The sequence below is a fragment of the Caretta caretta genome, chromosome 1, assembly GCF_965140235.1.
Source record: "Caretta caretta isolate rCarCar2 chromosome 1, rCarCar1.hap1, whole genome shotgun sequence".
NCBI classification, from domain to species: Eukaryota; Metazoa; Chordata; order Testudines; family Cheloniidae; genus Caretta; species Caretta caretta.
In genome coordinates, this window is record NC_134206.1 from 286233154 (window position 1) to 286260078 (window position 26925).

At 39.2% G+C, this 26925-nt stretch overlaps 1 protein-coding gene across 1 annotated transcript in view; it reads right to left on the reverse strand.

Annotated features, from left to right (window-relative positions):
• Positions 1-26925, reverse strand: part of TRHDE (thyrotropin releasing hormone degrading enzyme) — a 319124-nt gene that overhangs the window by 136632 nt on the left and 155567 nt on the right. The window contains exon 6 of the mRNA XM_048835753.2: positions 18359-18496. Within this exon, the coding sequence (XP_048691710.1) occupies positions 18359-18496 (138 nt within the window). The remainder of the gene's footprint in view (positions 1-18358; positions 18497-26925) is intronic.

A 26925-nucleotide genomic window follows, 5' to 3' on the forward strand; every position in this document is an offset into this window, starting at 1 on the left:
ATGAACTGGCTAATGACCCGTACGATTCATTGAAGAAAGTCTTGAGCAGGGATTTGGAGGAGGAGATGGTGGTGGTCTTATCTATTACTTTGAGGAGGGTGATCCATGTATAAAGGGGCAGCTTGGAAGAAAGAGGAGGAGAATGGCTGGAGGAGACGCAGACAAGAGGGTAGACAAGGCTAGTACCATTGATGAAGTGGAGCACCATGGTAAGAGACAAGAGCCGACAGGAAAGGAAGGAAACCTGTGACGGGCCTTGGAGGTAAGGAAAAGAAGTTTGAACTAGATGTGGTGGGAAAAGAGAGCATAGTGGAGGGACTGAAAGACAGGAGTGATATCTGTCAGAACTAAGGAACAGACCAGGAAGATGATCTTAGTTGCAGCTTTTTGAACCAACTGGAGTGTGAGAGGAAGCCAGAGAATGGTGACTATGTGAGCCTCAGGGAGGCCACAGAATGAGAGGAAATTGTGGTAATTAAGATAGGAGATTATAAAGGTTTGGACTATGTTTTAGATGAAAAAGGTCAAATCTTAGAAACATTATGCAGGACGAGGTGGCAAGATGTAGGCACAACTTGAAAGTACTGGTTGAGGGAGAGAGAATAGCCAATGACCCACCGGTTACAGGCCTGACTGACAGGTTGGATGGTGGCTGCTGACAAATTGTCAAAGATGTCACTGTTGAACAACACAAATATATGTGATTTTCATTCCCAGGGCTTTGTTTCTAATGTAGGTCTGTATTGTAACTGGTTAATAAGAATGCATATGCATATGCTATAATATACATAGTCACTTTGAAGCCCCTTCTGAGTTTTCACTCAGGCAAAGCTTTCATTTAAGTTAATAGTCTCTTATTCTGATGAAGGGGAACTGACTGCTGACATGACCAAATCTATGGATGGAGAGGCTGGCACGGAAAGGAGAGATTAGATTTGTTCAATGAAGCAGCTAAAGAAAAAGTAGAGCTGACACAAATGAGTTGCCTCCTCCCTCGATTGTGCTTCTGCAGGTCCTAACCTCCACGTATGCCACCACCCTCCAGGGATAATGCAGCCCTCTGTAGCCCTCGTGCTGCAGGGACCCTTAAAGAACAGGTTGCAGTAGGAAGCCGGCCAACCAAATATCTAGCGAGCAGGAGAAGTGGTAAGTGTCTGTGCTGTGACTTGCTTGGCCACTAAATGCCCTGGCTGAGGGATATCATTTTGGAGCTGTTGACCTGGACTGCAGGCTAATGCTCTGTCACTGTTTCTCTGGCCACTGGCTGGAAAGAACCCCTCCTTGCACTGGGATGTCAAGGGAGGCAACATCAGCATGATATCACACCCCAAACCCCCAAAGTCATAAACTGTGGGAGCAAGGAAGTATAGTCATGAACTCTGCTTCCAGGGGAAGGGGAAGGGATTGTTCACCAGAAATCAATGCTACGCCCTCAAAAAAGCCTTACCACTAAGGTTTCAGCTAATATTAAGCCTCTGCACAGCCTGGCATGGGTTGTGGGTCTCTGACCAGACAGTGCTTGCTCAATACCAGAGTCAGGACTAGACACAGGGGGAGCTTTGTCTGAGTAAAAGATTCAATAAAAATCAGTGAGAACTTCAAAACTGGGCCCATACCTTTTAAGAAATGGTTGAAATAACACTTTCCCATACAAACTGTTCTATATGAAAAGTGCTTATAAAACTTCACATATAGTAAAAAGGATGTAACTAAAAAAGTGTTTATAAGAGCTGATCATGTTTGTTGGTTGTTTAAACATAAACTTTTAGACAATTCTACCAAAGAGAAGCCTGAAGTGTCCAAAATCAAATGTGGTTTTGAATATGTGAACTTAAAGAGTTCCTAAATTCCTAAATCACTACTTATTTTTCAAAACTTTTGATCATTCTATAACCTAAAATCCATTTACAACATGAGGAGACACACAAGCTGCATGCCAGTCACTCTTATTCTCTGCCTATGGCACATAGCTAGTCTCCTGTGGGCTGTAATACTGTGGACTAATTTCAGTTGTTGCATTTAGTATGGAAGTGCTGGCTAGTGTTGGTGGAATTATACACACATGAGGTCAGACTAGATGATCTGGTGGTCCCTCCTGGCCTTAAATACCATGACTGACATATTATTTTTGACAACAAGCAATATCCAAGTCACTTTTACAGAACAACTGTTCTTAGTTGGCACTAGATGACCAACAGTTGGATATCCATATGAATTTTAGCTTAGAGCAAAGCATGAATTAAAATTACAGAACAAAGCGTGTCAAATATGTAATAAAAATGCTATGTTTATAAAAACTCTTACCATAAAGTTACAAAACAAAATGAAATTTTGAAGCTGCTGATGGATATTGCAGAATTTTAACATTAAAAAGTATGTTTTGACTAAATCACAGCCGCACTAGTAGTCCGCAAAATTTGGTCAAATGCTAACAAGGGGTGTGTGTGGGTGTGTGCATGCGCACACATGCACGGGTGCATGAGAGAGAGGGAGGCAGTGTTTGTTTTCTAAAGCTAATAGGAATTAATATAAAGTTCAATTGAGTTATTATGTTGCACTGTAAGTACTGTATTGATTGAAATGAATCTAAGTGACAGTCACCCACATGGCCTCTGAAAATGAGAGTTGGGAGAATCCTCGCTCTAATCTCTGGTGAACCCCTGGTATGACCTTAGACAAATCACCTGATGACCTCACAGTGCTGCTGTCAGCACTCAGACAACTGAGTAAAATGTAGGACTACTTTCAAAAATCAGATGTTGCACCTAACCTGAGTTTTCTTGGAAAACAAATCTCACCACCCCGAAAATGGCTGATTTGTTTTTCCCCAAAAGAGAAAAGCTCCACAGTAGACAGTCCAGCATTTCTACAATTCCTACACTCCACCTCCACTAGGAAGGCTATGCTGAAGCATGATATTTTATTGCTAACCCACTCTGCACTTGGGAAATTGAATGCTCCACCAATTGTAAAGACCCCTTTCCATAGTGGTTCTGAAAACAATCAGTCCTGTCTATACTCTCAGTTACAATGATGTACTGTAGACGGCTTCTAAGAGCCTGTTATTAAAACTTTACCACCAAATTATGAGGATGATGAGATAATTTCTCTGTCCCCTCTGCAAACTGCTAAATCATCCCTGCCAGAGATGGATTATCCTTGGGAATCATAAAAATACTTCTGGAAAGTTCTTTTTTGTTTTATTTTGGTTTTGTTCCGCTGGAATAAATCGGAATGTACCATGGTCACTAGCCCCAATCTCCACTTCAGATTTCACAAGGTGAACACTGTTGTAGACTACCAATATACCTACTATATATTTTTCAGCAACAAACTAAAATTTTTCCACAGAAAATACAGCTTACTATGCATTTATTTGCCACATGGGATTGCGTCCTTCCTTGATTATGCTTAAGATAAAGTTGTTTTGTTTAAATGGGAAAACAAATTAATTAATTTCCCAGTCCTCCTCCTTCCCTCTCTGTAGCAGAAAAATAAAACATACAAATGTCATCCTAGAGCCTTTCCCTTTAGGCATTGTCAGCGAGAGCCCAGCCAATATCTCAAAGAAAGAAAGGTGTGATCTAGAATGGCTAAGAAGCTGCATTATGATTTATCTGATGAAATTCAGAGAAATCTGTCTGACAGAAAACCAAGAAATACAAGTCTGCCTTCTGAAACTTTGTTCGCTATTGAACAATTCTTCTCTGGAATGGATGCTGACATGCCAAAGATAGAATAACTCTGAAAAAATGACCAGAAGATGAACTTTCATGAATACTATCTGACGATATATTTGGAAAAAGCACATTCATACTTCAGATTTAGGTATCATGCCCACACAGGATACCTTCTCCAGATGTTACTCTTCTCCTGTCAATATCCTGCTAAAAAGACACTCTGCCTACTAAGTGCAACTGCATATTTTATCAGTAGTTTGTAAAAGCTTAACAGACAATTAAACATTGCACCATGCTGTGCACAAAGTACACTATACAAGTACAGCTAATTTTTTTGCACAAAGTATGAAAACATAAGGCCCAGTCCTGAAGTCCTCACTCAGGCCCTGATCCATTAAAGCTCTTAAGCACATGCTTAACTGTAAATAGTACTATTTATTTCAATGTGACTGTTTACATACTTAAAACTAAGCATGTGTTTAATTTCCTTGCTGGATTGGGAGCCCTCAGTTACTTGGTCAAAACTCCTCTGAAGTCAATAAGAGTTTAGAATGCTCAGGGATTGGGATTGTGACATAAATGATGACTACTGGATTAGGCCCATACCTTTTAGTAAAAGATGTAACTTCTTTTATCCCATTATCATGTTAACAATATAGGCTGACAAGCAAAATATCCTATAAAGGTTTTTAAATATTTTAAAAATATTAACCAATTTCAATTACCAGTGGATATTAATTTATAAACCAGTGTTCAATTGTTAGTTGACATGATGCTGATATTCCGTGATAGCTGTGGTTAATATTTCTTATAAAAATAAGGCATACTTTAAAAAGTATAGATTCAAAGCATATAGTGATTATAATGAGAAAAAGTGTGCAACTAAGTTATTTTTGAAAAGTTTATCTAACATTGGTTTACACTTTTAATGTTAAAAATAAGCTATTGCACTTGTAAACCCTATAACACAGTTCAATTTATTTTTAAAGACATATGTACTCCTTCATGGTTAACTTTAAGAACTGATAGGCTGTTTATGTGATACAAACACCTTGTATGGGACACAGGTGAAATACAATATGCAAAAGAAAGTTTTAAATTCCAAATGAGATTCATTTCCTCTTATGACTAACATAACCATTCCTGGTAAGGATACATTTTCAAATGGCCAGATAAGGTGAGCTCTGGTGAAATGTTAGTCTTAGAGGTCAGTTCTGTTCCAGGATTTTAGGAATATGTCAGAGTGAACAGAATTCAGTGGGAAACAACCATAAATAAACATGTTCTTCAGGTGGACTTAGCAGTATCCTTTTCTTGTGAATATCAAAATGACACACAAGCTGCTTAGTCGTCCAGAAAAAATGTTGCTGGGGCTCCACTTACAACAGCAGTTTTATTTAGCCTCTCCACCAAAACCTTTTATATGTTCTCATACCTCTCACAAGGACAAAAGCACAGTATATTTTTTCATTAAGGAAGTCTTCAAGGATGGGCAAACACAAGAGGTTGATAAGATTATTTACACAGATGGGCCATCATTAGAGCTCAAGAACAGTATGGAATAAAGCAGTGATTCTTAAAGGTATCGAGAATCCCTTCTAATAATAAAACTGGCTCCATGACTCCCAGTTTCCCAAGAGATATAAAGGGCAAAGAAATTCTCTGTTTAAGGGAATACCAACCTAACTAAGCTTTAGATTGTTACAATTATTTTAATTCAAAGAAGAAATGTATCCCGAGTGTTCAACATTCTACCAGCCTGCTGTCCAGAGAATCCAAGAACAAATAATCAGCATTAGCACTTGGTGCTGCTTCAGATGACTCTGGAATTTTTCCTTTTAGTTACAGGAGAACAGAAAAGGTGATATTAATATTAGATAAAATATTAGAAAATATATTTTCCTTCTCTAATTTCTATTAATCTAAACTCAGAAATTGTCACAAGGACTGAGCTTTCAAGACTCATCAGGAAAGAGACCCATCAAGCCTTTTTCAGCCATGGATGACAAACTGAAACAACCATTGCAGTAATTTAATCAAGAAACAGATTCTCTTATTTGTTATCCCTGTCTTTCCCTGGGAAACAATCCATCAAAATTTCAGCTGCAGGCCATCTAGTAGGCTGCAGGTGATGGGTTTCACGTCTGCTTGTATACTCCAGTCTCATACAGAAGGTCAATCAAACCAAATATTTCCAAATCCCATAGCAGACAAAGGGAATCTTCTGGATCCATCTTTTGATTTTATCACAGTAAAGCAGAGCATGGACATATTTCAGCTTGGGAAGACTTGTGGGGGAATTCAGGCTAATAAAATAGAATTCCCAGTTACAGGCCAGAAAAGTCCATTTATTACCCTCAAACTAGCCTGATATGGTGGCTATAATCAAATACAACTTTCTCTCTCAGCTCAAGTTGACAATTGCACACCTTACTGCATTGTGAAACAAATACTTTCTGATCCCATTTTATTACATGGTCCCCCAAACAGGAGACTATATCATGTACAAACTGAGTATCACTGCTTATCTGGTGCAAACAATATTAGCATTCTTGGCATCAGCCATCGCTCTTCTCATTACAAAATCTATGCCAATGGAAAGTAAAAGTGGGGACTGAGTGCAACCTTATAGTTAATTAATAACCTTATACCATTCTGTGTTTCTGCTGTCTATCCTGACACAGCACACAGACTCATCATACAATTAACACATCAAATTAACATCACATCAAGTTAACAATCTTTACTGGAATTCCATTACCACACAGGATCTTCCAGAGGGTTTTTCTGCGGGCATTATCAATGCTTTAATAAAATCTAGGAACTTAAAAACTACCTTGCTGCTGGTGTTTCAAGCCTTTCTCAGTAAGTCTTCTCAAGAGGAAAATCTGCTTTGAACATGACCTACTGGATCGAAATCCAGCCTATTTTCCCCTGAGTACTGAATCAATCGCAGTTTTCATCCTATTCAAAATGATAATCCAAAACACATTTCCAGGTAGGAGTGACCCCCTCTTCGGTTATCAAAAATCAGTTGGTCCCCCTTGTTAGACATTTTGCAGATAACACCTCTTCAGCAAAGCTTAGGACAGATCTCCTTTTCCCAAACCATTCTGCACGACCTGTACATGTAATTCAGCATCACTTCCCCTCCAGCTTTTAACATTTCAGCATCTATCTTGTAGCCTGGTGCTTTACCACTCTTCAGTTGGTGTATGGCCTTACTTCCTCAAAGGCAATTACTTTATAGCTAATTTCACTCTTTCTTCACTTCTCTTAAAGCGTGTTAGGCTATGTCTACACTACTGTGGTAAGTCGACCTACGCTATGCAACTCCAGCTACGTGAGTAAAGTAGCTGGAGTCGATGTACCTTTGAGTTACCACAGGGTCTACACCCCTGGGGGTCAATGGGAGAAAATCTTCCACCGACTTACGTTACTCTTCTTGTCGGGGGTAAGTACAGGGGTTGACTGGAGAGCAATCTGCAGTCAATTTTGAGGGTCTTTACTAGACCCGTTAAATCGACCGCCGGTGGATCAAGCTCAGAGCGTTGATCCCGGCTGTAGTGTAGACCTGCTCTCAGTGTTCTGGCTGTCTGAGCACATCCTGGAAATGTTCCATCCAACGGCTCTCTGTCCTTCCTCGGTGGTTCAAATTATACCATCTTGAGCCTTCATAATGCCACAACAGTTCAAGAATTAGGATATCAGTTGTTTAGAAAAAGCTTTTCAAAATTCCCTCTCCTTGGCCTCTCTTGCTTTATTTTCCATCCATTCTCTCTTATCTTTTCTGACTGATCTTTTAACTTCCTTTTCTTTGTCTGGTTTCAGAGTAGCAGCCGTGTTAGTCTGTATTTGCAAAAAGAAAAGGAGTACTTGTGGCACCTTAGAGACTAACCAATTTATTTGAGCATAAGCTTTCGTGAGCTACAGCTCACTATAGCTCACGAAAACTTATGCTCAAATAAATTGGTTAGTCTCTGAGGTGCCACAAGTACTCCTGTTCTTTTTTCTTTGTCTGTATCTTCTTGTTGCAGAATAGCTCTTTTACTGCTGTTTTGTTCTTGCTGAATTGTCTTCCTTAATTCTTTCCTCTGTTCAACAAGCCTCCATGTCTTTGGTTGGAGCCTTTCTTCTTAGATCTTCTCACCCTTATTTTAATCCTGTCTGCATCCACACTTGCTTCTCTAAAAAAATTGCCATTCTTGCTAATGAGAGAGACAAAGTGGGTGAGGTAATAGCTTTTATTGGACCAACTTCTTTTGGTGAGAGAGAAAAGCTTTCGAGCTTCCACAAAGCAGGGCTCTTCTTCACAGCATCTGACCTGAAGAAAAGCTCTGGGTAAGCTTGAAAGCTTGTCTCTCTCATCAACAGAAATTGGTGCAATAAACTTTCTAGTATCATACATACCCTCTGCCCTGTGCAATATTACCTTCCTTAGTTTTTATTTTTGTTCCCAATAAGAAGACAGTGATGACATCTGACATCAGTACTCGAATACATTCTGGCGTCCAACAGTGATCTCAAGTGCTTACTAATGGCAACATGATCAAGCTGTTTCTGGGTAAAAACATCATTTGATCTTCATGTCAGTTTATGTCTTTCTTTGTGTAGAAATACTGTACTCTCTCTGCTAAAACTTTGTGCCATTTTCCTGATTTAAATTTGTCTGGCTTTAGCTTCCAGACATTGATTCTTGTTATGCCTTTTTCCTCGAGATTGAAGAGACCTTTAGTATGCAATATTTTCTCCCTGTGAAGGTACTTACACACTGTAATCACCTCTCAGTCTTCTTTTTCATAAACTAAACAGATTGAGCTCTTTAAGTCTCTTTTTAAGGCATTTTCTCCACCCCTTGTATAATTTTTTGACTCTTTTCTTCAACTTCTCCAATTTTTTCTACATTCCTTTTAAAATGTGGACATCAGAACTGTATGCAGTATCTCAGTACTGGTCTCACCAATGCCATATACAGAAGTAAAATCACCTCCCTACTCCTACTCACTACTCCCCTGTTTATAGCTCCAAGGACTGCATTAGCCCTTTTTGCTAAATAATTGCCTTGGGAACTTAGATTGAGTTGCTTGTCTACTATTTTCAAAGTCACTGCTTTCCAGAATTCAGTGCCCAATTCTAGAGCTATGGCTGAATTCCTTGTTTCTTGATGTATAATTTTGCACTTGGCTGTATTAAAAAACATTTTGTTTGAATGGGCCCATCTTATCAAACAATCCAGATCACTCTGTATGAATACCCTGTCTGCATAATTAGCTACCATTCCACCAGTCTTTGTGCACCTGCAAATTTTATCAGCAGTGATTTTATATTTACTTCCAGAACATTTATGAAAATATTTAACAGCATTGGTCCTGGTACCAATCTCTATGGGAAACCACTAGGAATACCCTCCTTCAACAATGATTCTCCATTGATTACTGCTTTTTAAGATCTGTCAATTAGCCAATTCTTAATCCACTTAATGTGTGCTTCATGGGTATTGTACAGTACTAATTTTTTAATCAAAATGTCATTCAGTACTGAGTCAAACACCTTAAAAAAGTCTAATCATATAACATCTACAGTTACCTTTATCAACCAAACCAGTAATCTCATCAAAGAATAAAATCAGTTTTGTCTGATAAGACGTATTTTCCATAGAACCAAGATAACTGTCATTAATTATATTTCAGGCTAAAATTTTGTCAGGGATATTTTTAGTAAAAGTCCCACAGGTCACGGGCAAAACAGAAAAATTCATGGAAGCCATGACCTGTCTGTGACTTTTACTAAAAATATCCCTGACAAAATGGGGATCTGCGGGTCCCCACTCCCCTGAAGCAGGCAGCTAAGCAGGGGCAAGGAAATGTCTGCAGCACCTGGGGGTTGTGGGGGTATCCCTGCTTCCTGCAGCTCCGGGGGTCCCCTACAGCCACCAGCAGGGGCCAGGAGCTGTGGGGGTTCCCACACAATGGCCAGGAGTTGCGGGGGAACAAGGGAGTTTGGGGGATCCCGCACCACCCAGAGTGGCCTGGAGCTGGGGGGGTTTCCCTGCCGTTCCCTTGCAGATGGGTGCTCGGGGGTTCCCCCTCCATGGCCGGGAGCCTGGGGGTTTCCCACTGCCCCAGCAGCCGGGAGCTAGGGGATTCCCCTGCCACCGGCAGCTCCGGGGTTCCCCGCTGCCCACAGCAGCCAGGAGCAGGGCTTCCCCCACCCCACATCTCCCTGCCCACACTGGCAGAGGAGGACCCGGAAGCTCCCAACCACCACAGGCTGAAGTCACAGAGGTCACTGGAAGTCATGGATTCCGTGACTTCCATGACCTCCATGACTAAATCATAGCCTTAATTATATTCCTATCCTTTATTCAGTATTAATTAAGACCTATATCAATTTTTCCACTATTTTGACTGGGACTGATATCAGACTACCAGCCTCCAGCTACCCATGTTACCTTGCTTGTCCTTTCTGAATATAGTTGAACCTCAGAATTACGGTCACCTCGGGAATGAAAGTTGTCCCAAATGCTGAACAAGACGTTACAGACTTCGGCCACAGAGGAGTTGGGACTCCAGATGCAAGGTTCAGGGGGTGTCAGGGCTCTGGAGGGGGAGGGCGTCAGAGCTTCTGACCTTATGGGCCACCAGGGTTCCTGGCGGTGATCTCAGGGCTTCTGCCCCCTGGGAGCACCAGGGCTTGGGGCTTTAGACCTGGGGGGAGTGCTAGGGATTGGGCCTTCAACCCTGTGGCTCTGCTCCAGGTTTAGGCTGTGGGGGGGGGACACGCACTGGGGCTTAGCAAAGGGGACGCAATGGGGCTTGCTTTAGCTATGGGGGGAACACTGGGGCTGAAACCAGCGCTCCCCTCATAGCTAAAGCCCTGAGCCCTGGCACCCCGCGTGGGGTTGAAGCCGGGAACGGAGCTGTGGGGCTGAAGCCCTGAGCTCCAACACTCCCTCCAGTCTAAAGTCCTGAGCCCTGGTGCTCCCGAGGGTCAAAAGCCCCCAGCACACACACCCCCGCCCAGAGCCCTGAAACCCACTTGCAGATGCAGCCTCAAACCCCATGGCTGAACCGTGAGCCCGAGGGCTAAAGCCCTGACGTATTACAGTATTTGCTGTTTTTTTGTTTTGTTTTTTTTTGTCACTGCTGCTGCCTGATTGATGATTACTGGTTTCACAGGGTGTCCAGTTCACCAGTAAGTCCGTAACTCTTCTGTTCATTTCTTTGAGGTTCTACTGTACTGGCACAGCATTAGTACTCTTTTTGTCTTCTGGAATTTCCTCTGTAATCCAAGATTTGTTAAAAATGATCATCAGAATGACAGAAATCTCCTCAACCAGAGTCTTTATGTCTCTGAGTGCAAGCTACCCAAGCCTGCTGATTTTAAAATATATATCCAAAATGGATGTTGACTAACATCCTCCTTCGGAACTAATGGACTGAAAAGTACTTCACAATCCTCATTTGATATAAGTTCAACATCCTGCTTCTTTCCAAATGCAGAATAAATATATTATTGAACACTTCTGCCTTTTCTGCATCATTAACAATTTTACAATCTCCATCTAGAAATGGGTCTACACCATTGCTAGGATTTCTTTTATTTCTAATATACTTTAAAAAACTCTCTTTCTTATTGTCCTTAGCCCTGACAGCCATTGATTTTTCTCTGATTTCTTTAGCTTCCCTTATCAATGTCTATACTTTATTATAACTTTTCATTTATACTGATTGCTATCTATTTTTCTTTTTTCCATGTATATGTTGCTTTTGTAATTTCTAATTATTGCCTTCCCTTCAACACTGAGCCAGAATGGGCTTTTAGCCAAAAATGTCTTCTCTTTGGATTGTGGAATCCTGGCCTTTTGGCTATCAAATAAACTCTTCTTAAAGAACTCCTAACTTTTATTCACATTTTTCTGTCTAAAATTTTCCTCCCACTCAATTTCACTCATAATTTTCCTCAGCTTTGGATAATTAGGTCTTTTAAAGCACCAGGTATATATATATATTACTGGTTGGGATAAGTTTGTTCCTATTTAAGAAAGCACTTAAGCATTTGCATAAGTACTTACTGAACTCAGATAGACTTAAGTATGTGCTTAAAATTAAGTAGGTGCCTCAATTAAGCAAAGCACTTGAGTATATACCTCATTTTAAGTATGTGTCCATTGGCTCCAGTCGGATAACTCACATACTTAAAGTTAGGAACATGCTTAAGTACCTTTCTGAGTTGGAAAGAAAATGCTTTGCTATATCTGGGACTAACTGTTTGAGTGTAGATGGCATTCGTAATGCAAACTGCTTCATCTAGGTCTTTTTTTCTATGGAATGAAATTGCTCCCACTAAAAGTTATTTTCTCTGTACAATGGATTACAAATGGCTTTAGAAGAAACAGTCTGTCGTCTGAGCACTGACCTAGTGTGCTATCTAATCACGTGACACATACCATCATAAAAAAATGTATAAAGAATTTAGTGTCATTCACAACTGACATCATAGATAAATAAATCCAGAAAAACAAAAAGCTATCCACTTAGACTACTGAAAGAGACTGGATTGCAAAAGCATCTGGCCTGTATGATAAGTAATTTAAAATAGCTGGGCAGCATCTTATTCTTTTATGGACTCTTCTAGCTGAATAACCCAAATAAAGCCTGCTTTGCTTTACATCATTATTATTATCTGTTTAAATTGTTAATATATTGTTTTCACGTGTAAGTAACCATATCATAGATGCATATGGCAACCATGATGTTAAGTGAAGATTATACGTTGATTTGCAGGTTTTGGTCCAAATATGATAGCAACCACTACTTAGGTGGCTGGCATAATCAACATTTTTTTCAATGGAAGTGTTTGAATACAGAAGTTAAATGCAGAAAATGCATGGTCATTTCTCCCATTGATTATGCAGACAATACTAGGCAATGTAGCTCTTCCAGCTTTCAATTAAATATATTGCCTGGGAATTTTTCCAAAAGAGTCATACTTAATTGGTAAGGGTTCAATATGTTCAATTGCTTTACATTCTCTTATGCCAGAACGTCCACAGACATTACACTATGCAGCGGAGCGTCGTCCTTTGAGCAAAAGTTTTGCTACACCTAATTCCCAATATAGTAATTTATATTTTGGGGGGTTTGCTTTTTCATTACTCTCTGTAATATTTCCTTTGCTTCCCAAATGCTCCTTTCTTTTACTACTCTGCAGTAGAAAAAAATGCACTGTGCTTTTAAAAAGTGCCACGGCAGTCAAACTTTAGAGTAAATGATATGTACAAGGGTTTAGAAAAAATAAAGTAAGTAGTAATAGAGTCAACGGCGTCAACATGGATTAACACTGGATTATTATACCCTTTCTTGGATATCCTCCTTCTTGTTTTAGCTGCATCTAGATTGTCTCGGACCTAAATAGCTTTTATAATATATATATATAATGACACTCTATGTTGTATCCAGTCTCTATCTCCACCGCTCTGTCTGCTGTCAGAATCATTACTCTTCTTGGGATATACTTACTTTTAGATTTTCTTGCTGGGCTGTTGTCTACGACTTCAGAATTCTTTACCAGTGCCTAGGCTATTTGCCCTGTCCTTAGTGTCCTTCAATACCTTCTTGTGTCCACTGCATCTGCCCTTCTTGTACTGTTACTGGCTAGAGCCACCCTTAGTTCTGGCAACTCTGTTTTGGATGCATCTGTCTCAGACTGTCCTGGTTCTGGCTGCTCCCTCTGTGCTACAGCTGTCTTGTTTTACCCTTTTATTATGGCTAGTTGTCCCTCATGCTATTCTCACTGTGCTCTCTCTCTCTCTCTCTGTTGCTGCAGCTCTCCGGGGCTACATTTCCTGCTGAAAGGTATTTCTGGTGCAGAAATGCCACCACTCTTTCTGCTTTCATGTAAAAATCCCTCAAATCCTCTCTAGTGTTCAGCAAAGTATATTTCCTATGGTGTTCTGTAATCACAAGTTCTGAGATTTTGGGGAGGATACCTTTTTTCCAGCAGCATGAGGGAGAGAGAGCCATTCTCTGTTGTGACACAAGAGCTTTACAAGAAGGCTGAATGGATTTTTCTGTTAATATTACTTATGAATAAGCCATTATGACTTTTTGTTCCTCTACATAGGTACTTATGGCTCTAGTGGGAGGGGACACACACATTTTAAGAATCACTAGCACAATGCTTTTGAAATATTCAAACATCATCATCAACACTTCAAGTGGAAACACTGTATTTCATAGCACTGCAGTATTTGTTTCACTCTGCTTCTGGGCTTAAGTAAATAAATGTCTTCAGAGCTTAATGTTCTTCGCATGTGCAACCAATAGAGGACAAAAAAGTGGAAATGAAGAATATATTCAGCTCCAAGGCATTTAAACAGCATAATTTTAATGTTTAGCTCTAAGATGCATAAAGAAAAGAGAGAAGGAAGGGCAGCCCTTAAAGTTGCAGATGTTAGCTCTTTGTCAAGACAGTGTTTGAGAGAGCTGGACGGTTTTAATTGTATCTAACTCATCTATACAATAGTAATAATAAAGACAAAGGCATTTACTGGTTGTCTTTTTGTTAAAGAAAAATTAGTTATGAGCAAGTTTTGTCATTTTGTTTCTGAGAAAAAGATTGTGAAGAGAAGAAAGGGGGAAATCCACCAGGCTAACCAGAGGCCGCAGGGAACACAAAGTGGAAATTTTAAAAACCCAAGAAATTGCTTTAAAAAATCCCCACCACACAGAAAAGATACTTTTGTGTAGCAATGAGCCAGTGAAAAGGAGAGAGGTTTTTTTCTTAAAATGTCAGTAAAGTCCTATTTTTTTCTCTTTGAGGGCCCAATCCAAATCCCACTGAAGTCAATGGAAAGAATCCCAAAGAACTTTGGGATGAGGCATTAAATTCAAAAATGGCAAGTGGCAAAATAGCCACAAAGGAAATAACAGTCACAGTATCGCTTCCTGGTATGCATCAGAATTATCCAATGCCTCATTTTGCAAGCAGGACCAGAAGGCATTTGATTGTATTATCTCAAAGTACCTTCTAAAAGCCATGGACAAGGCACAATGGGCAAAAATAAAAGATGAGCAGCAGCAATGAGAGAGATAGTGAGTAGGGTACATTTTCCTCCAGATTTACAATCTAAGAATCCTTTTGACATATAATTTATCATAATATTTATATTGACAGACAGTAGAGAGATAGATGGAAATGAAAATGCTGCCTTTTCTTCTAAGAGGCATGTTATTCTGTGTCCTCGCTAGTTAAACTGGTGAACAGTATTTGCACAGAATGCTACAAAGATATATGGGAATGAATAAGAAACACAGGGACATAAAAATTGCCACATCCAGTTTATTATGCTGCCTCCAATAGTAAAGAGATGCTTATGAGGAAAGTGCAAGAAACCCCGAAGTGGGCAGTTATGGAATAATTTTTCTGGAGGGGACATTAGGGGGGGAGGGATAGCTCAAGGGTTTGAGCATTGGCCTGCTAAACCCAGGGTTGTGAGTTCAATCCTTGAGGGGGCCATTTAGGGATCTGGGGCAAAAATTGGTGATTGGTCCTGCTTTGAGCAGGGGGTTGGACTAGATGGCCTCCTGAGGTCCCTTCCAACCTTGATATTCTATGATTCTATGATTCTATTTCTTCCTAGCTTGCATTAATTAGGGGTTGATTATATCTGAAATATAGGGATATGTGTACTTTGGTTTTGTTTTTTAGTCTTCTGCACCCAAAACAGGGCTTCTCTGAGACCAATCCAAAGAAGCAGTTAAACTCATGTTTCGTTTTAAGTGTAATCCACCTGATGTCACTACTCACATGCTTAAAGTGCTTTGCTGGATTGGGTCAGAGTGCTCAGCAGCTTGCAGGAGCAAGCCCTGTATGAAACACTTGGGGATAACTAGGATTCTGGGACATCTGGAAAACCACCCGAGGAACTCAGCTGAGAGGGTGGCAGATCCACTGGCCTTTGCAACTGTTACAGTTAAAAAAGGAACCTTTAGAATGTGATAATCTCTATACAATATATGGAATATGTTCTAATCCCCTAAAAAAGCACTATGATACTTTGATGCTGGATCTGCACAAAATAACTAATAATTTTACTGATGTGTCTCAGTGTCCCATGTGTCATTTCAATGCAAATGAAAATTACTTAATGTTTGTAAAGTGCTTTTACGATGAAAATATAAGTGCTAAGTATTATATTAACTTAACTATTATCCTGGACAAAAATAACCAGTATCAGATATTTTGGATGCAGATCTGAGATGACCCTTAGAACCTTTTGAGGTTGAGACATCATTAGAAAACACAAGGTGGGAAGATCATTTAAATGAAACGAAAACTTCAGCACGCTGCAAGGTGCTAGCTCTTCTGGTCTAATTCATCAATGGTAATTTTCAAAAGCAACACAGGAACCTAAGTCACCTTTGAAAAGGATACTTAGGCTTCTGAATCACTTCAGCACTTTTGAAAATATTACCCTGATTATTTGATTTTTGTGTATTAGGTCCTATTATAGATATCTCTTTTTCATCCATTAGGTCCTACACACTCAAGATCCTCTACCCTATAAGGTTGTTGAAGGCAGAGGATCAAAATGAGGCCAGACCTTTCTGCTGAGTGGTAGTAGCTAATGGCTGAAAAAGTGTGTTTCCCCCTTGCTTAGCACAGTATGAGTGCAAGATGATATGAAAACACCCTGGAATACAGGGTACTTTGGCTGCTCAGCAGGAGGCATAGGACCATACTGGTGCTGTGCAGTCAGAGTCTGATGTCATGCATCTAGTGATGCAGAGGGAAAGGGGGCTATAGAAAATGAGAGCATCAGTGAGATGACTTCCTTGGTTGAATCTCCAGTAGAAGGTTCCTCTCCTATTGCTCAAAAGAAGAATAAGCATTTGACCACAATATGAACTGGCTGCAAAACCCACATTCTTTACAATTCATCTAAGATCATATTTTCCATGAAAATGTTCTGTCAAGCACCTATTAAATTGTAACATGTAAATGAATTACATGAACTGATAACAATGTGATTTATTCAAAACAATATAGTTTCTGTACTAATTGATCTGATGGTACACTACAAAAATATACTTCCTCTATATGGCTACTTAATATATAGAATTTGGAGACTGGCTGAAAAAGACTTTTTTATTTTATTTAAAAATCCTTGGAAGTGTTATTTCCACTTGGTACTTTATTATTTCATGGTTGTAAGTCTCTACCTTCATTTGATGTGGGATTGGAAATGGATTAGAGATGTAAGATAAATGGATTTGTTATATATCTTCAGTAATTCATACCTAAACTAAAGAGCTTATCTGATTTTTTTTAATTAAAACTGTTTTTGTTTTATGTACCTCATCTAATATCACTGGGAAAAAAACATCATTTGTTATCAAGATACGGAAACAGGATTTGAACTTTGTCAAAGTTTTTTAAAGAGCTATAGGAGAATCAGTGACGTATAAATTGTTTACTGTTATAATAAAGATATTCAGAGAAAAAATCAGTCCTTAGCTCTTGGAGGCAACCCCCCACTGAAGTCAACAGAAACCGTGTCTATGTAACTGAGGGCAAATTTTCCCAGTTACATTTTCTTTGTGTTGCATTAAATGATTTTTTAAGAGGCAGTAAAAATCATACTATAAAACCAAAAAGGTGATAGCCCTGAAATTTTCTATTCCAATATTCAGATACAAGGGATGATCATGCCCCAGGTACAACTCAAAAGGCAGTGGCTTGGTTCAGTTGCAGAAAATAGATCAGGATACCGATAGCACTTTAACCCTTGCTTGCTGCAGGCCTCTGTCCTCAGAAGCACTTAGGATTGTTCTGTGAGCAGTGGCAGGGCAGTGGAGGGAGAGGGCTATGACAAGTAGATACAGGACTACACAAGTCCACCAGCCCAAACCCCTCATATGCAGGTGGTGTGCAAATGCCACAGAGGTTACTGTACTGTACAGCTGAGGCTGTAATAGCAGCTATGGATTGGCTCCAAAGTCTAGGGAAAGGGAAGATTTCACTCCTCAGAGAGCATCCCTGAGTAAAGCCTGTTTACAGAAGCTCCCAAGGCAGATGATCTGGGTTACTGTGCCAATTCTCTTTCCAATGCTCAAAGTGCCAACTGAATGCCATTTCTGGCATACAGAATCCTCTATCTCCTTCCCAAACCTAAAGACAGTCCCTGATTTCAAGACATATTTTCTCATCATTCCATACAAGCCAGTTTCCTTCTTCTCAACGGCAACCTTTCACACTGAGATTTTTTAACTCAAAAAATGCAGTTTTCCTGTAAGTAAAATAATGAAACCATCCCACTTTATTTCAATGGGAATTGGAGACACCTTAAGAGTTTTCTCTAGATTCCCATTAGGGCAGACACTGAGCCTCTCTCTGCACTTTTAAAATGCCTAGCACAATTTGGACTCTGCAACAATCTAAGGAATATATATAATAATAGTTTTATATTGCAGAACTCTGAAAGTCTCACAGGTTTATTTATATAATTTGCTAACTATGAAAGTGTTGAACCTGTAATCCCAAAACTATCCCACACTATTTTTGGTTTCCTATCGAGTAATTTCTGGGGTGTGTGCCCTTTTCCAAGAGTGCATAAGCTTTACAAATGTAACATGTTCTCCTGACACTACTTCTGAAATATCCACTATTCCCACCTTTTTATAGGCGATCCAGTCGAACACCCTGTCAATGTCTGTGGCTCGCTGCACCTCCTGTGAAACTGGATGTGAACTGGCCAAGCCGTCGAGCAGCATTACTTCATGTAGGACATCTGTCAGAAATCTCTGCTTTTCCTGAAATACAGTACATGCAATAATATCATGGATATTACATTTACAATTATATGGAAATGATGAAAATCAATCAGAGATTCACCGGCTCAGCAGCCTTCCTTACTAGGACCTGCTAAAGTAAGTCTGTATGGTCTGGTTGGTATTCATACTTAACCCCTACTAATTCCTGAATTAAAACCAATTGGAATCAGTTTTAATTGTGTATACTGTGGAACCCATTGATTTGTGATTTTGGTTGCAGTGAAAGTCTGACTGAAATTAAAAATAAAGACCATTAAATTATTTTAAAAGCATATAAAAGTGTAAATTCCAATTCAGACAAAAGTGATATTCTACTTACAGTGAAGTTATTGGAGTAAAAAAGAAGTTTTCAATCATAAAAATAAATGGATATTAAGATTTAACACTTGCAGAGTTCTTCTTGTCCATAGACCTCAAAATGCTTCACAAAGGTGGGTAAAAATAATTATAACCGCTTTACAGATAAGAACTTGAGGCACAGAGAGGTGAAGTGACTTGTTCAAGTTCACACAGCAAACCATACATTTAATCTATAAAGCTCCAAGTGCTCTACAGACTTCACCTAATTAATCCTCACAACATCTTTATGGAGACAAGAAGTATTATTAGCCCAGTTTTACAAGCAGGGAAACTGGCATAAAAAATTTAAATGACTTGCTTAAGGTTAGAAAGCAAGTCAATGATAGGTGACCATCCAATTAATGTCCAGTATATGAATTTGTTTTCATCTCCATCATAAATAGATATTATAAATGTATGTCAAAACCACTGCAGATTTAAACCGGCAGTAAAGTTTACTAAATGCCCATGTAGAAGTACACGTGGACTGTGAGCACTCTCTTTCATGGTTCAGCTGGGGACACTTTCTTCAACTGAGAAATTTAATGCCCTTAAAGTAATATTAGTGTTGACGCCTCTGCTCCACAACCTTTTGTCAGCAAAGGAAGCAGATCCATCTGCTCAGTTTTTCAAGCCAGGTATAAATGAGAAAGGTGATTTAAAAATTCTTGTTAATTAAAGTTTAATTTTTTTTTCTGAAATGATATATTTTAACGTTTATCTCCATTACAAAAGTTGTTGAACTGATGTTGACCTAGTGGCATAATCTTAGGGATCTCCTGGGAGTTCGGCATTTTTAAAGAGTCACTTTGATATACACGTATAAAATAACCCCATGATTATATAATGTATTCTGAGCTTAATTTCATGTGTAGAAAAGTTTTGGTACCAGTGTGTTAATTTAAATTATAAGACAGCTGAAAAGCTGTTCCAATGCTGATCCATCTGGAAATAAACCTTTATGTTAAAATTCAGCAAGGTACAAGAAATGTACCTTGAGCTGATTATATATTCAAGCAATTAAAAACATGGGATGCAAGAAAACCAATTACCCAATACATACTTAGTGTTTCAGATAGCCATATTAGGTAGAGTTTATGAAAGGAAATGTAGTATCTGGTTCACATTATCTTTCATTTCAGAATTTCTAGAGTCATAAACAGTTAGCTGCTGGTCCCTTTATAAACAGCAAAACTCAACATCATCTCAGAAGGGTGAGTAGGGATGAAATTCATTCAAACTCAGGAGAAAACAGTTAAAGTGCAGGGATCATGAAACTCTTGGTCATACCCAGCTCACTTTCAGGCAATACTGGATTCCCTGCCTGTTTGGTCAACAGCGGGTTTTTTAGTTTATGCAGATTGAACACATTTCCAAAGTTCAGTTTGAAAATCATGATTACCAAAGATTTGTTCAGGTGGGTTTTAAACACGTAGAATTTGGTATGGATTCATTAAGAAGTGACAATGGGGTGTCAGTCAAATGATTAACTTATAACAACCTTGAATCAAGATAAGCAGATAGCAATCTAGGAAATTTTAAGGTGATGTTATAACAAGATGAAGAAAAGGTGTAAAAAGGAAATGTTATGTTTGTTTGTTTCTTAGCTCACATCTTGATAAGCCAAAAAGATGTAGTTTTGAATCCTGTCAGTCAGAATTAAAGTAGACTAACATTGTTGAGGCATGTTAGCTGGCCGTGTTACAACCTAGGCTCAAACAGGGATAATGAGCTTCAAGAGGGCTTTTCAGTCACATTAGGACTCTTGATATTCTTCTTGTACCAAACAGAAAAACAAATACACAATATATTTTAGGGTTGGCAAGTGGGCATGCAGACTGAGGAGGCAACAGGAAACTGAAATGGAACACGTGGTATGAACTGGAATCAGCTTAATTACCATGTTACCTAAACACTATAGCCCCTATTAGATAAAGTTACATTAGTGTTGTACCCAGCTGTGAGTAACCTTGAATGCACCAAAATCATTAATACTAAATTTTGGAGAAAAAGGGACTTTCCTTTCCCCTGCAGGGTGTCAAATAAGATCGTATTGGTCTGTTTCAACATGACATCTATAGGACCATGGAAGCAACTAACAGGCACTGTGGAGAACCAAGCAGAAAATCAACGTGTTATAAGGTCAGTGAGCTGTGAATGTGGTGGGTGAGGGGGCTATGGCTTAACATGAAACAATTACAAAATATAGTTTAAGATTACTCTCTTCTGAGAACGTTCAACTGGGAGAAAAAATACTGCACTCAATTTCTCATTGCTGTGAACCCTGTACAGAAAAAGAAAGCCGAATTCTGCATACTGCCAAGAATGCAGAGTTTTCCTCACATTATCTAGTCTCTATTTGTAGCATGACTCTGTGCGAATATGCTGCAAAGGCAACTGGAGCTATGCATGGAAAGTGTTAGTTACCCTACATGAGGACAGGGCTGCATGGAGAACAGTGGTGACAGTAGACAATGCAGAAACCTGGAAGAGGGTTAGAACTCTACAGGGTCAATACCAGGACAGCAGAAGGTTGCTGAAATAAGTGGAGTACTACCACTGTATTCTACACCTTTTTTCAAAGCCGGACAAAAACCAAGTAAGTGATTCTTGATTTCTTCTTCTGTCACCACAAATGCACGGTCTCTGCCGATCCAAACCTGATGCTCCTCCTCACCACCTTTCCTGTCTGCTTTGAGAGGAACAGGATGCAAAGTCAAACTCTGCTTGAACGGTGGATGGCAAGAGTCTGGAAGCCCAGACACTCCCTGCTTGTGGAGAAAGAAATGGAGCACTGACTGCATTGCTTCAGCAACCTCCTACTGCATCCCTCTCTTTCTTCACCAGCTCCTGCACCAGCATCCAGTCACGTTCTGAGGAGGCAGGGGTCAGATGGAAAAAAAGATTCAGTTAAGGAGATGAATGCCAGCAGCTTTGATTTTAATTTCAGTTACATCAACTCATTTATTTTCAAGGTCTATTCAGATTCTTACATTGACATCCATCATCATATCATCTAAGTGCATGTATCTTCACAAAATAGTTCCTTTTAATTCTGTTCCTCCAAATAAACAGTTCCTCCAAATTCTACTTCTTAGAGCTTATCCTTGTCTGCTTTCCCCTGAGCTCTGTGCTCTTCTTTCCTTGATGACCATGCCGATTTTTGCAAATGCACAGTCTGCAAAATGGATTGTTGGCAGAGTTTAGACTCTGCTGCTGGGAGTGCCAGCAGCCTGACTGTGAATTAAATGAATTTCGTGGATAGTATGGTCTGCACATTATCTGCCTATAAAGATACTTCTCCAGAGTATTTCTGCTCTGTGAAATTTTGCCATTCACTTGGATTTCTAATATAGACTTTGGACTGTAACTTTTGACTTTTAGTAGTCTGCTGCACATATAAGATGCTACATCTTAAACAGTAAGAAAATGTGAAATAATATTCCTTGAACAGAAAGGGCTGCAGCAGCAGTCAAAAAGCTAACAGAATGTTGGGAATCATTAGGAATGAGATAGATAATAAGACAGAAAATATATTGCTTCTACATAAATCCCATGGTACGACTACATCTTGAATACTGTGTGCAGATCTGGTCACATCTCAAAAAGGATATATTAGAATTGGAAAAGACACAGAAAAGATCAACAAAATGATTAGGGGTATAGAACAGCTTCCATGTGAGGAGAGATTAATAAGATTGGGACTTTCCAGCTTGGAAGAGAGATGACTAAGGGGGGGATATTATTGAGGTCTATAAAATCATGACTCGTGTGGCGAAAGGCAATAAGGAAGTGTTATTTACTCCTTCACATAACACAAGAACTAGGTGTCACCCAATGAAATTAATAGGCAGTAGGTTTAAAATAAACGAAATGAAGTATTTCTTCACACAACGCACAATCAACCTGTGGCCAGAGGATGTTGCAAAGGCCAAGACTATTACATGGTTCAGAAAAGAACTAGATAAGTTCATGGAGGATAGGTCCACTAATGGCTATTAGCGGTGATGGTGTTCCTAACCTCTGTTTACCAGAAGCTGGGAATGGGCGACAGGGGTGATCACTTGATGATTACCTGTTCTGTTAATTCCCTCTGAAGTAACTGGCATTGGCCGCTATCCGAAAACAGGATACTGGACTAAATGAACCTTTGGGCTGACCCAGTATGGCCATTCTTATGTTCTTTATGTTCCTTATGTAAAGGGGTACTCCTCTGAGAACTGAATAACAACTGAATCAAAGTCCTGTGAATACAGGATAAGGATGATGTAATGAAGGAGGGCTGTTGCTACTTATTCAATAATGCTTTATTGAGACACAATGCAATGGAATAAGTTAGTTAGCATGACAATAAAATAATACTTGAGCTTGTCACATAAAAATAATTTCCAAAAATTAATATGAAATAGAGGACAAAGAATTTTAAAAACCCACTGGAATGCATCCAACAATTGAACAAAAGAAATAATAGGAATAGTACAATAAGACCCATAACTGATAATTATTATACATATGAGATCAAAGGGCTAAGCATGAAAGACACTGCCTTTGTTCTGGAACAGGCATTCAAATGGTTTACAGATTAAGGGACTTATATGAATAATGTTTAATATGGGTGTCCAAACCTCTACATGATTTTCCTGTCTAGTCAGCAGTATCTTCTCCACCATACCCAATGTTTTCTAGCCATCAGGAGTATGGAGGGGATTTGTGTGATCTCTGGTGCCTGTCAAAAGAAGTGTTTGCAAGAGATAATACAACACATTTCTAGGTGAAATTGGACTTTTGAGGGATATAGTCTCTCGAGTATCCCAAGGATGCATAAAATAAGTATACAATGAAGATCCACTGGGCATATTTAACACAAGAGGCAAAATTAACATCTCTCTGTTTGTCTATATACTTTTAACCAACACCACCCACCACCACAGTGGCTGAGCAACTCCCAAGTGTTTAAAAATAAAATTAAAAATCTCTCTTCCTTCCCCAACTGTAAGGAAAATGGCATGATTAGCATTTTTTTTAAATTGTGTGTGTGAGAGTGGTATGTGTATGTGTGTGAAAGCATTCATGTATGGAATTGGTTGAGGGAAAACTAAGTCAAGTTCTGCATTTATTAACTCTAAAAGTTTTGAGAGGTCCATGTTCGTACTCATCTCTTATTCGTCCATACTCTTGCTCCAGCTCCCGTGAGAGTTCTATCTATTTCCTGCACTCAGGAGACTTTCCCACTGGTTGATAGTTCCATTGTCCCAGAGAAATGCTGCTGCTGTTGGAGTTCACCACTGAGGAGGGAAACACTGTCTCTCGTTTAACTAAAGTCAAACCCATGGATGGCTCTTAATATCAGAACAGAGATTTTGAAATGTACTGTCCATTCAAATGAGAGCCAGTGCAGGTAGCCAAGCACTGGGGTAATGTATTCACAGGTTTCTGCTGCTGAATTGGAGTATTTTCAGGATTTGTGACTTCCCCATCCATTGTAATTATTGCTTCTCTTCATTCTTCTACTTCTCAAGGATAGATGTGATTTAGCTATATATTAAATCAGTTTTGCTCCAGTGAATATCCAAATAATAAGGGATGAAAGGGTTGAATAAAATGGGGAGTTTTACAACAAAAAACATGTCCCTACATTTACTTATTTCACTTAAAATACTGGTTAAAAAGATGACCAGGTCAAGCCTCTCAAAATCTTCCACTCTGAGTCTTGTTATCTCCTTGTAGGTGACTCCACAGCAACAGACACAGTAGGAAAATGGATGAACACATATTTGTTCCTGTATTACTTCCATCAGCATTTAAAACATTAGGCTTGATTTATCCTGGTGATGCTGGGTCTATGTGCTAAATTCATCCTCCAAGGCCAGTACAGGCTGCTCCTCCACAGGAGGAATTCATATCCAGTTCAGGGGACCATAGGCACATTTCAACCTTGGGAGAGCAGCTTTAAACTGTGGCTCATGTTCCAGCAGAGCCCCTGCCAATGACTGCCAAACCTTACACTAAATCAGAACACTTTCCAGGTGTCATAGCTGTGCTGGATTTTGAACTTCCAGAAACTATGCTTTTCTGTTCTGAAAGTGGTGAGGTCTAGGGAGCACAGGTCTTGAGTGAATCAAGCCCATTTTGTGGGTCTGGAACAATCCTTGCAAGATTTTGTTCCTTTAAAATCTGCTTTTATGTTGTATGCAATTTTAAAACCAGAGCCATATTGATCAGAACAGACAGCTGAAATGTCAAAACAAAACAAATAAAGCATTTGTCAACATGCATGCAACCAAATATAGAGCTATTTATGTGGCAACCAGACTTACCGTCTGGAATACGGTTTTAGGTGAAGTGGGCAGTCAGGTTCAAAGAGAAGGGATCTGATGGGACAGGAGTCTCTGCCTGAGTCTTCTTCTTCTGGAGGAGTTGCAAGATGCCAGGAAACTTAGCTCCCATCCTCACTCAGGACAGGGAGAGGAGTTGCCATGTCAAAATAATGCGATCTTCAGCAGTTTTAGCAGAGTTTCACTTTGAAATTAAAGGTTTACCCAACCCCCAAACTCAGGAGATGTGAAATCACGTGACCCAAAGCTTCTGATAAGAATGGCTATTTTATATTTTTCCTCAAAAGGAGCAGATAACAACATGGAGCAAGAAGAGAACTTGACATCCTCTAAACCTGTATTCAATCATCTGAATAAACATGTATACCCATTTATGTCTGGTCTCTAAGCTGCACAGAATTTAACTACTTAAAGTAGTATCCTTCACACTGACTCTTCTTGCCAAAACATTTATAAACTCTATTGGAAAAGAACATTTGTTTGTGGAAATTTCTTTTCCTAGCTGTAAATTAAACTAAACTTTTGGACTGTGATGGTTAAACGGGACTAGTAATATGTAATCAGAATGGCTTGCAACTTACCTGTCCATATCCTGTGATATTCAATTATACATGAGTTTCTATATAATTTCACACAAAAAGTTTCCCTTATAGTTGAGTTAAAACAGAAAATCATACAATGCTTGACTTCAGCGAGTAGTTACTGAGGGGAAAAAAACCACACTCCATGCAGTATTAATTAAAGACTGTCTTCTTAGAGGCACTGGGAAGCGTTAACCAAAAAAAGGAGAGATAAAGGGAGGGGTTTTTTTAAAAAAAGGAGAGACTAAGTCTCTCTCATTGCTGAGCCAGCATGATATCGATGTTGGGTTACAAGGATCAAGCAGACTACAGCTCATATTTTGAAATGCCAAAATAACAATAAAAAATTCAAAAAGACCCATGTCTTAAGTCTACGTCTTCAAAATTTTTAATTATTTATCTGGGCTTTCTTGTGCATCAAACAAAGCCTACGAACATTTTATTGAGGGAGATAAACATTTTAGCAGGCAATTTAAGACAAAGCACATTAAAGATATGAATAAATCTAATTGCAATATTCATTTTTTTAATCCTGCCAGTGAGAATGATAGGCAATTGAGATCATTTATCAAGGACTTGAGCAGTACACTTTGCAATGCTCTAAGAATTTAGTTGAATGACATTTAGTTTAATGATTTCCCATTAGTATTTATTTTTATACTCAAGTAAGGTCTCTCACCACAGTGTTTTAAAAGAAAAATGTTGGCCTGCAGACTTACTACAACATTAAGCTACTGCAGGAATGGCAGAATCATCTACCGCATGAAGCGCTGTAGTATGAAGGATAGCTTCAGCTCCCTCAAAGAAAGTAAAGGGTTACCAGCCACATGAAAAATGGAGGTTTTACTCCTGATACTTCAATCAAATGTTTCTAACAAAGAGAACATCCCCAGCAAACATGACTATGGTAGTAAGCAGATGCGGGAAAGACAGGGCTGCCTTTTCCCCGTGCTCTACCTGACAAGAAGAAAGACGATTCAATGTGTGACACATTGAGGTACTATACCTTGACTCATCCAATACATTTGTCACTGTAGCCAAAGTCTTATAAAATAAAGGAGTAGGAGAAGGCCACTGGGCTCTGTGAAATGCTTTCTCAGCATCAAGCAAGGTAGTGACTACTAAAGCATTTGACATTTGTGTTTGATGGATA